The 16,728-nt window shown below is 44.6% G+C and overlaps 1 protein-coding gene across 12 annotated transcripts in view; it reads right to left on the bottom strand.

The window, feature by feature from the left end:
• The window catches only part of BCLAF3 (BCLAF1 and THRAP3 family member 3), a 32,686-nt gene extending 22,328 nt beyond the window's left edge, over positions 1-10,358 (bottom strand). For all 12 annotated transcript variants that reach the window (XM_085211064.1, XM_085211112.1, XM_085211097.1 and 9 more), the window contains exons 1-2: positions 10,157-10,358; positions 1,078-1,151 (exon numbers count right to left, since the gene is read on the bottom strand). In XM_085211064.1, the coding sequence (XP_085067190.1) occupies positions 1,078-1,118 (41 nt within the window). In that variant the 5' untranslated portion in view covers positions 1,119-1,151; positions 10,157-10,358. The remainder of the gene's footprint in view (positions 1-1,077; positions 1,152-10,156) is intronic.
• Between the last annotated feature and the right edge of the window lie 6,370 nt (positions 10,359-16,728).

The raw sequence follows: 16,728 nt of genomic DNA, 5'->3' as shown, positions 1-16,728 counted from the left end.
GCCAAGATAAAAAAAAAACATGGACTGAAAACATAAGATACTTTACTGAAAACATCACACAGGTAGACTTTTTTCCTGGAAAAAAAAGAATAAAGTAATCTGAGAAAGGCTGTTTTGGTCTTTTTGTGCAAGTATGTGTACATGCATATACACATTTTATACAACTATTGCAGCTTCTGCTCTTAGAAGTTCAGTAGAACTCTTCTCAGCCTTGAATTGTGACCTACAGCTAGAAAAACTAAAGCAACTTGAGAGTTTTTTAGCCAAAATCCCATTAAAGAAAAGCAGCACAAGCCACTAGCAAGAAACAGAAATTAATCTCAGACCAAAATCAGACACAGCATTCACTGTATATTCTCAGAAAATAGAATTAGAAAGGACTTGAAAGAAGTTACTTCCTTTATGCATATATTACAAATATAGCATGTGACATAATCAATTCCTCTGTTTCAGCAAGCAAGTTCCAAATCAGATGCTAGATCTTCATAAAACTATGTAAGCTATAAAACTACCATCAGTACATATACTGCCATGCAAAATTTATTTGACTGTTTCAGTTAGGGCTCAACATTTTTATGAGAGCTCAGGCATTTCCCCCTGTTCTCCACTCAAAGGACATTCCCAATCATCAGTATAGTATGAAGCAGGTAGGATCTCTCTAAAATTATGCTTGTGTTATTCAATAAACTTCCTTGATGATCCAAGACCAAGAGGCAAAACATAAGCAAGCTACAGACATCAGGTAAAGTTGGAATAAAAATAAGTTTAACTGGCTCAGTACTTGAGTACTGAGTTTGGTATTTCAGGCAATTTCAATTCCCAAAATATTCAAGCCTAACAAGGTTCTTAGCAAGAACGAAAGCTTAATCTTTCCCATTTTAAAAAAGTTAGTAACAAAATTATGATGTGGAAAAAAAATGTTACAGAAACTAAGTTTGAAAAACAAATTAGGATTCTTTAAAAATGCATCTTTGGCAAAAGAAACTATGTCCATTAACTGCTATGTTTGAAGACTTCGTTATAAATCTTTCTTCAGAACTACATTTCAGAACACACGGTTACAGATAAAGCATTTACCTTTGCTTCCATCGTGGTGATCTCGATCTAGATCTTGTCATCTTCTCTCATGTGTTTATATGAAGTTCTTGAAGCTGTAAAAATGATACAGTTTACTGGTATGACAAAAGAATTCATTACAGTTTGCAACAGGGTCACATATTTAACTAGAATAGCATTAGATGCATTAAAGTTGAGGTGTGGCATATTTCTTAAACAAGTTTTACTTTCACTACCAGTTCTTGTCTTAAAGCAAGTAACTTTTATCCTAATTGCTGATCTTAGAACACAGTTTATTTTCGTTGTAAAGGATATAAATATCTGGCTATTCCTCATCTCTCTCTCCCACATCCTATAATTTAATTCTGCTTTAAACTATTAATCTCAAGCAATACACAGGAATATAAAAATGCTGTAGAGGAGTGCCTCAGGAGGCACTGAATGCTACAGATGATGGAGAGGGGACAGTGAGCTAGTTTTAAAATGAAGTTTACAAGTACTTGTTTTCATTGCATCATTTCATATGCTGAGCTTCACATTTGTAATAAACACACCAACATTTTTACATCAATACAGACCTCCTGTAAGCTTTTACTGCTCCATCCAATGTAAACATTTGTATTGCCACATTTCATCCAAATGAAACTATCTACAAAAGATACATTTCTGTACTTCACTTGCTAATAACCCACTACCTAGACAGATTGCTCTTGAATCCTGGAAGCAGTTTTGGGCATCCCTTCTCATAAAAAGGTACAGGAGCATCAGAAAGAGATCTGTCAAGTCTATCTTTCTTGATGCTCTTCAAGAAAAGGTACTAAACGCTTGGTAAACAAGTAAAGAAAGGACATACAAGCTCACCAGTAATGTGACTGGTAAATAAGAATGGAACAGTTATTCATTATTCAGCAAACACGAGGAGTAAAACAGAGTAAAATTATCAGGTAACCGGTTAGAAGTTGGAATTTGAACCACATACCCAAGCCTACAGCTCCTAATTACCACAAGATGCTGTAAAAGCCCGAAATTATTAAATAGAGGCAAAAAGAGAACTATCAACAGCTCTGAAATTAATGAACAACCAGCCACTTGAAACTGGAAACTAGAAGAACGCGTACAGATCAGTGTTCTTTCATACTCTGTTTTTTACCATACAAACTTGTTCCCAGGCCCACACGAAGAAAGAAAACTGCTCCAGAAAAGCCACCTATAGACTTTTTGATACTTCAAGGCACTCAGATCTTTATTTCATAATTAAACCTTTTACCCAATCAACTGAAATTGAAAGGAAAGAAGGGGGGGGAGGAAAAAAAAACAGAACCAAAAAAAGCCAAACCAGCAAGCTTTAAGACTCACAAAAAACATGCAGGGCCATGCCTACACATGTTCTCTCTAGTCCCACATCATACTACTTGGTCAGATATTACCCCTTGCTATATCTTGTTGTTGTACGATTCTATCATGGATAAAACAGCACTATCTTTGAGAACATACAGCATGCCTCTAATACCTACCACCACAGATGGATGCTAGGAAACCATGTATATAATCTGCTACATTTCAGTATAATCTGCCACATTTCAGGCTAATTCCAAAAATGTTCACTTCCTAGTCATTAAGTTGGATTGTAATCTAACTGAACTACTATTTGCCAGACGTAGTAACAGCACAATTCTAGATCTCAGAAGTTGCACGTTCTATCAGAGTACCTGCCCTGCAATGAATCTATGAGGCAAGACGTAAAGCTTTAAGAACTGTTGCTAGTGACAGTGAAGCAAGAAAGAAGTACCCCAAGATGGCACACACAGTTTGTTCCTTGAGCTTCCAGACACAAAGCTACGCATTACCTCCCAGATCTCAAAGACTTGCATCTGAGGACTGTATGGCTTCAATTTAGGCCCTTTGTTCACTGAAAGATTCTACTGGCCAAAGTTAAATAAGGTATTCTAACACCAGTACTCACAGTAAGTATTTTTCAAAAATAAATAATGGTGTGGCTGCAATTATTTCCTACATCTCACAAGTAAGGACGCACCCTATCAAATCAAACAGTATGTCAGAAACATGAGAAAACTGCTCCTGTGAACATTTCAAGAGATCAATATATCACAAGCTCTGAAGATTCATTACTTATTCTCTCTTCTTATAAGCTTTAATGTGAAGCAGTCACATGCCATTCAAATTCTTGTTTTCTATCCTCCCTTCAGTTATGAACTTTATTCTTCATTTTAAAAATAGATAAAAACTAAAAACACAGAGTGCCACTAAACCCCACCAAAACCATCATTTAGATCCTGATGCAATGCCACACAGCAACCAAGCTAGAATCTGAACTTCCATACCCAAACATGACTTATTCTTTCCAGACCAGCTAAACAATTGCACTAAAAGCACAAGAAGGAATGTAATGGTATTCTCAAGACCTCATCTTAGGAGAAACAGGATTACTGTCACTTCCACTCCCTAGTAGAAGAAAGCATTCACTTGTCTTAATGCACCTCCTAAAAAGCGACCCAGAACTAAGAGATTCACTCACAGCCAATTTAAAGATGCAACACATGAAGCATACGAAGGCAGGAAACACTCAATGCCAAACAAAATTCCCACTGTAATACCAGAGTCGTGAATTCACCTACACAAAATTTCTAAGCACGCTGCTAAACTCAGGTTTAAATCCTCTATCCGAGATCAGCAATACAGTTCCAAATCAAAAGAAAGTCTGCCATAAGGCACTAAGCCTTTCTACTGCAGAATGATTTGAAAGAAGCAGAGACCTTGCAGTTCCCAAGCGAGCAAACCAGATGCCTCCTAAAGATCAGCTCATCTTGAGTACCAGAGACACCAGGACCTGCTGTACTCTGGATTCTGCATTTCACCAACTTCTCTCATTGTACTTTATGTGACATCACCACTACTGAAGTGTGCAAGAATGTTTGTAACTAAGAAGTAATATTACTAGGTTCATCGTGCTCCTCGCATTCACTGCATTACAACAATAAGTGACTCATTGCAGGAGTTATCAGTAACTGTGTTTAGGCAGTTCTTTTCTTTGCCTTGACTTCTGGAATGGAAATCGGGCAATGTCTCTCTAAGGAGAAACTGCCTGCTTCCAGCTCTCCTCTGATTCTACACTATGGAAACCAGAGCTTTCTTGAAGTTTCTAGTAACAAAATGAAAAATGTATCTGGAGAAGAAATAATTTGGGAATGACCAGAAATTGTTTGGGGCACATCAACTAGAATACACAGTCTTTCAGTAAGATCATTGACTTTTAAGAGCTTGCTTTTCTGAATTAAACTAGCCTTCAACCTCTTTGATTTCCTCCAGCAAGAAACACGCACAAAAACACACAAGAGACTACAACCATCCAGCTGAATGGAACCAGAGTTCTTGCTAATGCAAATAGTCCCAACATCAGTGGACCCCAAACAGCTAAAATCTTACAGATAGGACACAGATGGAGTAGAAGTAGTTAACTGTTTGTAAACAGGCCATAAATCATCAACTGCTTTATGTGTCTTTCTGGGGTACTTTCCATCATCTACAATACTCCTACAGATGGTAGGAGAAACCCTAAGCTTAAACTAAGGACAATTCCAGAGGAGTAAGCGTTCGCCACTTAAATTGTCATTTCCCCTGTGGAGAAGGGAGGCATTTCTTATCCCACTGTAAGGACTGCCAGACTGTCACTGCAACTGCCTCTACTGCAAACATCATACAAGAGGAAGGGCTAAGCAAATATTTCCTAAGTTGGGTCACACAGCAGTCACAAAGACAGATGTTGACCCTCACTGAAAAAGCCACCTAGTTCACTATTCTTTCACCCTCCTCTAAAAGGAAATAAGCAGCTGCAAGCTTTTCATGTGGCTCTCTTGTAGGCTGGCATCAACAAGGAACAGCAAGGAACATGCCAGAGCATGCCATGTAGTGCTCTAGGGCCTATCAAGAAAGAGAAACCAGAAACTGATTGTCAGCACCACCACAGCCAATCGTCAGACAGAAATACACTCAAATCAAATTCTCAGCTGCAATCCAGACAATTCAAAGATTTTAAAGCAACAGAGAAGGCTGTTTACCCTCAAACAAGAAGCATAGGACTGGCAACTTTTCTAACAGATAAGTTAAAATAGCTAAGTCAAAGCTTGTCATGTGTGTTCCCAGCTATTGCCTGAGCAGGACATAAGCATTGCTTGATCTTCAAGGAACACAAACAAGGAACAAATTCCCTTGACATCGCTGCTCAGAAAGGAGTCTCGAACATGGAGCTGAACCATGACATACAACCCTGTTTCCTGAAGCATGACTCTGCTTAATAAAGCCAGCAGATATACACAAATCTTGCCTCTAACTGAAAATGTCTCAGAAAGAGCATAAGAACAGACTCACATCTTCCAGCAAACCAGCCAGAACCTTTCTGAACTGCTGTGAGTCTTCACGTGACCTTTAGCTTAGTGCTTCCCAGACTGGCTTGGACACTATCATCACAAGCAGAGACTGCCAGCACTATGCTGGGTCACATCAGCACTCATCTTCCCCTCATTTTTCTATTCAACACCTTCAACCTCCAAATCCCAGCTCCCAGTTTGCACGCTGATGCATGGCTACAAGCCCTGCTGGGGCTAAATGCAGGATACCATGAGTTGGGCCTCAACCATCTTGCCTCACACTCCTCACTGCAGACCTTCTGTGTCTAGAGCCAGCAGCATGGGGACACAGCAACATGAACCTCCTAGAAGAGGCGGAAAGGGCTCCAACTGACTGATGGCTGTCAGAGAGGCATCCAGCGTTGACTGACGGCTCTGCCAGCCCTAAGACTAACTCCTGACACACTCCCTCTGGGCAGCACACATGACAGCTTTGCAAGCTATGAGCTAGAGCAGCTACTGAATTCAAGGACACACACTGTTGAGGCAATGAAACTTAGCTGAGGGATTTCTAAACCGTTTCTTTTCACAGGCAACAAAGAGATAACAAATCTATGCAAAAGACTATGGAGTATGACCCAAGCATAGTCTACTGAAAAAAGGGAGAGGTCCTGCAAGGCTGGAGAACAGAATGAAGCACAGGCCCAGTAACCATCCTATGGCCAAAGTACCCCTAGCTGTGCAGGTCAGGTCAAGTGAGACTGTAGCTACGCCTCTGTCACTCCACTCACCTCCAGCCATCTCTACCCACTTCACCTATGCCCAACACTCATGCCAAGGGCCTGAGCTACAACCAGAAGTTGTCAAGGAAAGAAGAATGTAGCACCTTTGCCAAAAACACAGAGCCCATAGAATCGAGTGAAGATTAACATATAAACAATCCCTCACGTTTTTGGGAATTGAAAACAAGGTCTTAAGGAACCAAAGGAAGTTCCTCTGCTTCTCTGCAAGATCATGTGTTTTTTATACCCCTGCCCATATCTTAGTTTGCATACTTCATAACACTTTGTTTCCCATTGCTTATCATGGTGAACCACATGTATAAAGCATATAAAATCAGGACACTGGAAGATAGCCTTTGGATCTCCCCTCAGCTAGACCGAGACCTCCCCAGTATTCATGCTCATACCCCACAACTCGCTGCCCGTCAGTATCCATCTCACAACAGATGCACTGACAAGACAGGCTATATAGCCCTTTTTACCCTAACAGAATTTGTGCAACCTTACCCATCCCAATTTACCCTTACCTACCCTAATATTGGCCTCCCCAACTCAAATACCGATTAGTTATAACACATTGGTTGCTTAGAATACACGTGATTGTAGATCATATCTGCAACAGCTTGCTCAGAATACGTTTAATAAATTGTTTTGGTGCACTCAATCTGTGTCAGTGAAGTGTGACGTAGTCACTGCCTTCTTACTAGGCAAAACATAACCAGGGAACAGGGTGGGACAAAGACCTAGATTTGAAATCCATCTGCAGTTTCCTCACTGCTCTCGTATCTGATGAGCGCTCTTGTGAAATTACAGAAACATCCTCCTGGGCTTTTGTTCTTCTCAAAGAATCTTTCACATGTCCAAGGTTATGGCTTGACTTATCTTAGCACCATGTTATCTTAACCAAGTTTCCTTAGCCAATCCATACCACCCTCAAAAGCACCTGTGGCAAAGCAGCTCAGAGAAAGGAATTCTGAGATAGCAGGAACCAGCACCACCAGTCAGCAGTCACACCAAGCACGTTGCACTGCCAAGCCACAACCCCTGCAAAGCCCACTCAGATCTCTCATCCTGCCAGCTCCCCTCCCAGTTAGCATGGCTCCAGTCTCCCACTAGCTCAGTCACTGCAGCATTGAAATATTTTTCTTCTCTCTTTCCAGCTTTTATCCCACAAAAATGATAATGAAGGGTCTGGAGGGCAAAGCGTATGTGAGGAGCGCTGAGGCCCCTGTGTTTGCTCAGCGCAGAGCAGAGGAGCTGAGGGGAGGCCTGATGGCGCCTGCAGCTCCTACAGGGAGCGGAGGGGCAGCGCTGAGCTCTGCTCTGTGTGACAGCGACAGGGCCCGAGGGAACGGCATGGAGCTGTGTCAGGGGAGGGGCAGCTGGGGGTCAGAAAAAGGGTCTGCACCACAGGGCGGTGGGCACAGCCCCGAGTGGCGGAGTTCAAGGACAGTGTTACATTGGGTTTGATTTTGGGTGGTGCTGTGCGGAGCCAGGGTTGGACTCCATGATCCTTATAGAACTCTTTCAACTTGGGATGTTCTGTGATTCCCCTTACACTCACAGCAGGATGAAGACCTACTAAAGGAAGTACAGTCATACCTTTAGTGTATTCTTCTTACTGATACACTTGTTTGGTGTATGTAATTTTTTGAGGTACCCAGAAAGTATTTCCTTGCCCCTGTGAGTTTGAACAAAAGAGTAAAAATACCTAAGCTAATCTACTGAGGCGTGTAACTTAAGCTCAACATGCTCTCATTTAAAACTAACCCATTTAATGGCACTAATTAGCAGGCAATGCCTTACCTTTGTAGAAAAATAGATTACAATGTGAACTTGGAAGAGACTGACCAGAGTAAGCCTGTATCACATACTAAATTACTTATGTCAGTCTCAAAAGAATCAGGGTCAGCCGGTCATAATAAGTGACTGTCCTCTTCTACTTTGCTCTCACGGGACCCTACCCAGAGTACCATGTTCAGCTCTGTGGTCCCAGTACCAGGAGAACCTGGAGCTCGTGGAGCAGATCCAGAGAAGCACTGCTCCTAAGGATACAAGCTTAGCTTATACAGCCTGGAAAAGATAAATCTCTAGGGAGACTTCATTGCAGCCTTCCAGTACCTAGAGGGGCCTACAGGAAAAAATGGGGACTGACTCTCCATCAGGGAGCACAGTGATAGGACAAAGGATGATAGCTTTAAAATAAAAGGAAGCAAGTTTAGATTAGATATGACAAGCAAATTCTTTACTCAGAGGCGGTGAGGCGCTGGCACAGCTGCCCCACAGAACCTGTGGTGCTCCATCCCTGGAGGCACTCAAGGCCAGGTTGGATGGGGCCCTGGGCAGCTGAGCTGGTGGGGGGCAGCCCTGCCCAAGGCAGGCAGCTGGAATGTATTGACTAGCCTTTTCTATGACACACTGAATGAGAGGTCTTTAACATATATCTATTACAGAGCCTTAAATTTCACCATAATATCCCCAGCCAGTTCTCTCTATTGAGTCCTAAGGAGATGTCAGAAGCACGTTAAAAATTTATGCCTTCGTTGTCTTAATATTTAAGCCTAAGAAAAACAAAACAGAAAAACCACACAACTTCCTGCCTACTGAATGCCATCCAACAGGCCTCAACTGTAGTAACAGAGATGCCTGCCGTTTAATCTTAAGTCACAAAAGCAGAAAGTGAAAGAAATGCCTTATTTACTCAAAAGCCTTGTAGAATCAGCAACATCACACACAGCTACTGCTGCCAAGAACCTGGACAACCAGAGCTGTGCTCACCAGCGAGACCAGCCCTTCTGGAAGGCTCTCAGGATGTTTCCTCCTTCCCTGCAGAGCCCGCTTCCACTCAGGACAGAAAGAGAACTCAGCCTGTGTTGCTTCCCGACAGGTGAACGCCCACAAGGCCCATCTCATTACACCATAGGTGGAAGGAAAGTTGGTGCGAGCGCTCTTACAAAAGTCCTGGCAGAAATACCAGTTATTTTGCTAGCAGCAGATGTGGAGGAGTAGAATACACGGACACTTGCTAAGACAGCTGTTTATCAGTACAACAGGGTGTGCCACTAAGGGAGATTAATTAATACAGCTCACCTCATCAACACCAATATTAAATTAATACCTAAAAAAATCCTAGCAGTCCTACAGAGTGAAAAGATGAAAACGAGGGGGAAAACCTTAGTCATCACATCCTCCACCTCCCTGTGCCCAGCCCCAGATCTCAGACCACCACAGCCCAGCTCCTACCACCAGCACCTTTCCACACCTCTGCCCTCCTTCTGCTCCCCCTATGCAATTCCTGGAGCCTCTCACACTTGGCCAAACTTTGATGACAGGCTCTGTCTCTCCTCAAGGCCACAAACATGCCAGGTAAGGAGAATCTCCCTGCAATCCGAGCAACCTTTGTTTTAAATCCTTGGGGACCTAAGCTACATTTAGAAGTGACTCAGGACAGCGGTGAGCAATGCAGACACCGTAACCGCCGCGGTTGCTCCCCTCCAACCTACCGGCGTGCCGCAGCTTCAGATGAGGATGAATAACCACGAAACGCAGCACGGCATCGGTCAGACCGCTATCAGTTCACCTTCCTTCGGCCCAACCCGAGCTCTGGGGTGAGGCGCTCGGCCCGGGGACGTTGCCGTGCATCACACGCGGTTATGCGGGCAAATACACTCGCGGCCGGGGAGGAGGGCAGGCACAGTGCGGGCCGCGCAGCCGCCAGCGCAGCGATGCCCGCTGACCTCTCGTCCCCTTCACACCGCGCCGCCGCCACCGGACGGACGGACGCCAACGCTTCTCCCCCTCGCGGCTGCCTCGAGGCCAGGCCGTCCCGCGGAACGGCCGCAGTTTTGTCCCCCCCTCGGCGCGGGCCAGACCCGATAGTGGCACTGACATCGCACAGCGCCCGGCCCGGCCCTCGCCACCCTGCCGGGCCTGCCCAGGCCCCGCCGCACTCACCGCCCGCAGAGCCGCCTCCGGAGCCGCCGCCGCCACCTCGGCCTCCTGCCGCCGCTCCTCCGGCCGCCGCCGCCGCCGCTCCGCCCCGAGCAGGTGCCCGACGAGGAAGCGGGGCGGGTCCCGGCGGCAGCGCCGGCCGCAGTTGCTCCCCACGGGCGCGGCGGAGAGAAAGGGCGGGCGGCCCGGAAGGGGAGGGACGGGACGGGATGGGGCGGGCGATGCTCCGCCTCGTTCTCCCCTCTCCTCCTCTTGTGGCCGCTCCGCTGATCGATTTGCCCTCGGGCACGGCTCTGTTGCCTGGAAGCTCACCGAGGCCTCACAAGGCCCAGGCTCCGTGACAAAGGTCGTGGAGCCATATTGGCTCCTGTGTCGGGGCCGCAGGACCCCGGGTTGACGAAGTCTAGATGCACAGGCATGGAGGTGTCATGGCCATGGCTTGCTTGTTGCTTACTGCAAGGCTCGATCCAGATGCATCCTGCGCCTATAGAATTATAGAATTGCTCAGGTTGGAAAAGACCTTAATCACAGAATCACAGAATAGCCAGGGTTAGAAGGGACTTCAAGGATCATGAATCTCCAACCCCCCTGCCACATGCAGGGCCACCAACCTCCACATTTAATACTAGACCAGGCTGCCCAGGGCCTCATCCAATCTGGACTTGAACACCTCCACAACCTCTCTGGGCAGCCTGTTCCAGCATCTCACCACTCTCTCTGTAAAGAACTTCCACCTGACATCCAATTTAAATCTTTCCTCCCTCAACTTAAAACCATTTTCCCTTGTCCTGCAGTTATCTACCCTTTCAAAGAGTTGATTCCCCTCCTGTTTGTAGGTTCCCTTTAGATATTGACCTTAAAGATCATCGAGTCCCACTACAACCTAACCATACTACCCTAACTTACAACCTTCACTTCTCTCTGCTTCTTGCAGTGCCCAAGTGCGTGTCCAGCTCTCTGCTTCTCCAGAGATGCAGTCGAGCCCAGCAAGATGAGCACTCCCCTTCCTAGGCTGTCAGGATACACCCCTTATGTTGGTCAACGGCTGGCCAAACATGTTTGGTGTTGGAGGGAGTGCACACGCTGGCATACAAGGAAGCTTTTCAAAATGCAATAACTTCTGTGATTGGAAAGTACAAAAATGGATTTAACACAGTACAAAACAACATGTAAAACGAAATAGCAACTTTATCTACTTTATGCTGTTCAGCATCTGAGGCTATTGGTTGAAGGCTGTGAGTACCATTGAGATCAGGCACGGACACACACATTAGCCTCATTCTAGGCACAGGGCTGATGTTTTTTTGTTTTCACACGAGCTGCAGGAAGGTGAATGATACGTGATACAGCCTCGTTACCACTGCACAGGCAGGTGACATCTGATCTGCTGCAGAGCTCACCAAAACCAAGTCAGCTTGTCAACATTTTTAAAAATGAAACAAGGCCAGAGTCAGTACTCTTTGTTATGTCCTCCTGACATTTCTGATCCAGCTCAGCCAAGGTACCATGTTTAACATCAAACCACAGCCCAGCAGTGTGAAGTTAGATGTTTGTCTTCTCTAGGTAAAGACATTACTTCCTCTCTATAAGCTCCTGATTAGATGTAGCTCAGAGAAGTGGTCCCAATTCCCACATGTTCCCAGTGTGGACTGCTGACTTTCACAATCCATCAACTTTTGGCATCTGGCTGACATCTTCCTGCCAGCCCCTTAAAGGGCCAGAACCTTTAGCAGACATCTTCACCTTGGCAGAATTACTGCTCTTGGGACTGAGGGATACCTTTACAGCTTCAGTCCTTTATTCACCCACTCAAACACAAGGATAGGAGATGACTTGCTGGAGAGGACCTCTGTAGAGAAGGACCTGGAGGTCGTTGTGGACAGCAGGTTGGCCGTGAGACAGAGGTGTGCCCTTGTGGCCAAGAAGGTCAGTGGGATCCTGGGGCATTAAAAAGAGCATAGCCAGCAGGTTGAGGGAGGTGATCCTCCCATCTACTTTGCCCTGGTGAGGCCACATTTAGACTACTGTGTCTTCCCAGTTAAAAAAGACAGAGATCTCGTAGGAGTCCAGAGGGCCACAAAGATGATTAAGAGCCTGGAGTATCTCCCGTATGAGGAAAGACTAAGTAACCTGGGACTGTTCAGCCTGGGGAAAAGAAAGCTGAGAGGATCTGACAAATGTTTATAAATATCTAAAGGGAGGTGTGAGAGGCAAATGGATAAGGCCAGGTTCTTCTCAGTGGTGTGCAGAGATTGGACAAGGAGTAATGGCCCCAAACTTGAACATAGGAAGTTCCATACTAACATGTGGAAGAACTTCTTTACAGTAAGGATGATGAAGCACTGGAACAGGTTGCACAGAGAGGCTGTGGAGTCTCCTTCTGCGGAGATATTCAAGACCTGTCTGGATACCTACCTGCTTTAGCAGGAGAATGGACTCGATCTCTTGAGGTCCCTTCCAACCCTTGTGATTCTGTGCAATGCGATTCTCATACAAAATAATTCCTGTATCTTCACCAAAAAAGCTTGGAAAATCTCATGTGAAAAGCATATAGAACTTTTTAAAACTAGTAGCCTTCTCAATTAAAAGGGATTGCAGAAGACCTACTGAACTGTTTGATACAGAAGTACAGTTACAAGCTGCTAAAACCAATGCCTCCTGCTTCTTTGCCTGTTGGTAATGTTGTTAATAGGAGCTCAGGGAGGGTCTTAGAATCCTAGAACATAGAACATCCCCAGCTGGAAGGGACCCACAAGGATCATGGAGTCCAACCCCTGGCTCCACTCAGCACCACCAAAACCAAACCCAACGTCTGAGAGCACTGTCCAGACACTCCTTGAACTCCGGCACTCAGGGCCGTGCCCACAGCCCTGTGCATCCCGTTCTGTGCCCACCGCCCTGTGGTGCAGCCCCTTTCCCTGACCCCCAGCTGCCCCTCCCCTGACACAGCTCCATGCCGTTCCCTCGGGCCCTGTCGCTGTCACACAGAGCAGAGCTCAGCGCTGCCCCTCCGCTCCCTGTGAGGAGCTGCAGGCGCCATCAGGCCTCCCCTCAGCTCCTCTGCTCTGCGCTGAGCAAACACAGGGGCCTCAGCCACTCCTCATACATCCTGTCCTCCAGACCCTTCAACATCTTTGTAGCCATCCTTTGGACACTCTAATAGTTTTATGTCCTTCTTGTGATGTCCAAAACTGCATACAGTGCTCAAGGTGAGGCTGAACCAGCCAGGGAAATTGAGACTGGAGAAAGTGAGACCAGGAAAATTGGATTAGCAGAAAAGGATTTGGTCTTATTCCTAGCTGCAGCTGGTGCAATGGTTTGCCTGTTTCCTATGAGTAGGGAGGCAACTACTGCCCTGAAACTTAGAAGTAAGCAGATGCCTCACTTGAAGCAACAGTCGTTCAAAGGAATAAGTACAGCCAACCCACCTCTGTCTGCGTGTGATAAACTTACACGTCACACACACTAACCGACACCTCATATTTCGCTCAATTCTGCTCAGATGCTCTGGAGTCAACACACACTTATGATGGGTAACATCAGGTGTGTATCCACCAGGGTCTCTCTGCTGGGACCACGTAGTCTAAGAAAACATGAAGTTAAACAAACATTACAAATTAAATTAATACTAAAACCAGTGCCTGTCAGTAGTTCCCCAGCATCATTATTCTCCATCTCTGAAGTGTGAAGACTATGCTATTGCACAAGGCTTGAGAATTACTTCTTATTAAGACTAATTATTTTAATTTATTTTCATGTTGTTTTTTTTCTAATTATGTATCATTAGAATAGAAAATAGCTTTCATATCCCTTTAATGTTTGATTTAGTAAACATTCCCTTTGGAAACAGCATGGCTGTGGTTTGCATGCTAAATACTTGGAAATTATGGATGGAAGTAAGCTAGAATTCAGACAGAAACTGATATGAGATAGCAGATGGATCTTATTTATCTTTCAAGCAAGCATTTTGCTTTCTACATCAAACATTACTATTGGAGCTAGACTATACTGAACCATGTTAAATTACTTTAAAAATAAAAGGAAATAAAAGTTCCATGATCCCAACAAGGCCATATCCAGAAGCACAGACTTTCTGGTTCTGCCAGGCTCACCACTACTCTACATACCTTCTCCACCAAAGTGAACTACATAAATGAAATTAGAAGTTCTTCGCAGGGAGTGGGTCAGCATGGTTACCACACACAACTAATTTTGTGTGTCTAGACTGAGCCTGCAGATGGTAGTATCTGAAGGAGAAAGCAAATCAGAGTGGTGAGAGCAGCTCATTGCTGACATCTAGGATGAGAGGCTATGACTTCAAGCTGCACCACGGGAGGTTCAGATTGGATAGCATGAAAAATATCTTCTCAAAAAGAGTGGTGAGGCACAGGCTGCCCAGGGAGGGGGTGGTGTCACTGGAGGTGTTCAAGAACTGTGTGGATGTGGCACTGAGGGACCTGGTTAGTGGGTATGGTGTGATGGTCTGGGGGTTGGACTGGATCATCTTAGTGGTCTTTTCCAACCTTAATGATTCTGTGGCAGGCAGAGCCATCACAAGGAACTGCTGTCTAAGGGTAATGATAGTTTTATCAGCCACTCTCTCAATTCCTCATAGGGAGATGTTTCATTTGTACTTCACTAGTTTATTACACTTGCTGATAAGACTTGTGTAGCTTCATTAACTTTGATCTCTGCTTTTAGAGGAGTTTCACATTCATGTTTGCTTTTTCACTTCTCATCCACCCCTACCCCTTTGCACAACCATTCCCTTTTTTCTTGCACTGTATCAAAATGTTTTTGCTAAACCACAAATCACATCTGCTGTCTTGAAACAGGAGTGAGCTGCTTAAGTCTTTGCAGACACATAACACAGCTTCTGCTTTTAATACAAAAAGAAAGTATTTCTGTCACTCAGTAGAACACAATTAGCTAAACCTCTGAGCCCCCAGTGAAGCAGTGTTAGCTGTTTCTCATTATAAAACCACGAGACACTCAATGCTTAGATCAACTCCTGAGGTTACCTGTCAAAATAACTTTAAATCTGAAAAACCTCATCCAGACAAGGGAGAATGGTGAACCATAATAATAATAAAAAAGTCCTAAGAGCTCTGTTGAACAGCATTCTATAGAACAGTGCTATTTTCTCAATCAAGGATCAGAGCAACAGATAACAGCTCGCTCTACAATTGAGGTAATAAGTCCCACATTATTTAGCTATGAAATTTAAGGAAAGCTATAAAGTAATCATTTAATTAAAATCCGAGAGAAGGTGAGAGGCTGATGGATGGAGCATGTATAGACTCTGATAGCATTACCAAATTAAGCTTTAAAGAGTCCTTTAGCAAGCCTGCAATCTCCTGACGTACAGATGCCTGCGTGTTTTACGTATAAGCTTATCGTGGCTGTCCTGTCACAACCTGCCGAAGCCGTGCCATTGCTGCTAGGCATACGGCCTCTGTCAGTGGGGTTGGGTTTTTGCAACAGAGCAGTGAAAACAGTCTCTGCATACAAATTAATCCAAGCATGCGACACAGATGCAGGTAATAGAAGATCCCACTTTCATCAACACTGCCCAAACACAAAAGCGTAAACTAACCTCGTCCAAACTGAGGCTACAAGTGCAACTTTCAAGCTATAAGGAAAGAAATACCGATGCAGCCTTCACCCAGGGAAGTCTGTCCAATTCTGACCAGGACTGTATGGCTTCATCACTTATAACAGCACTTTGTTGCTGCCTCAGATACATTACTGCAGATACTCCATCTCCAAAACCCTCAGATTTATTCTTTCTCTGCCAGCAATGGTGCAGGCGCTCTTTGCCAAGGAACTGCAACATCAAACTCCATCCAGCAGGGTTTAAGTATTTGAATTGGTAAGAGGTTTAAGTCAAGAAAAGGGAGAAAAAGGAAAGCATGAAAGCTGTTGTTTGACTGAATCCCTCACTCTGGGAAAATTATGAGCAACTCCATAGAATTTATTGGTTTTAAGCCCCCATAGCTCTGCATGTATCATACTGATATTTCCAAAAACGTTGCCGTCTGTATTTGAAGAGAGAAGTTAGTCTGAAAAAGCATGTGTGATCATTATTAATATACACCTCTATTTCAGTGAAGCTTCTGAGTGAACATCACACACCAATTTCCAGAGTGTTTATTTTGATCCTGCGAATTGCAGCGTTCAGGTACCCACACAGCCCTCTAGAATTTTAGAAAATTACTACTTTGGTCTTGAACCATTAGAAGTACTATCAAATGTGTTATTGTACTTCAGTGCCATCAAATGCAGAACAAACGTGGTAACTGAGGCAAGAACAAGAGCCAAAAATTATTCATGTAGTCAATAAACCATTTTCTTGTAGTTTAGTTAATTATTTTAAGAGCCTAAGCATCTTTTCTCTTAGTGTTTCTGCACTGGAACAGGCTGCCCAGGGCAGCGGGCAGTGTTCAAGGAGCATCTGGACAATGCCTGGTGGTGACAGGGGCAGCTGGAGCAGCCGGTCACTTGAATGAGATGTATGCTATAGCTAATGAGGCTGGGAGCTAATGAGCAGGGAGTCACTTTTTGAAGTGATGGGA

The sequence above is a fragment of the Meleagris gallopavo genome, chromosome 1 (assembly GCF_905368555.1).
Source record: "Meleagris gallopavo chromosome 1, MGAL_WU_HG_1.1, whole genome shotgun sequence".
In the NCBI taxonomy this organism is placed as follows: domain Eukaryota; kingdom Metazoa; phylum Chordata; class Aves; order Galliformes; family Phasianidae; genus Meleagris; species Meleagris gallopavo.
The sequence above is the reverse complement of the archived record's forward strand: the minus strand, read 5'-3'. Positions and strand labels throughout refer to the sequence as shown.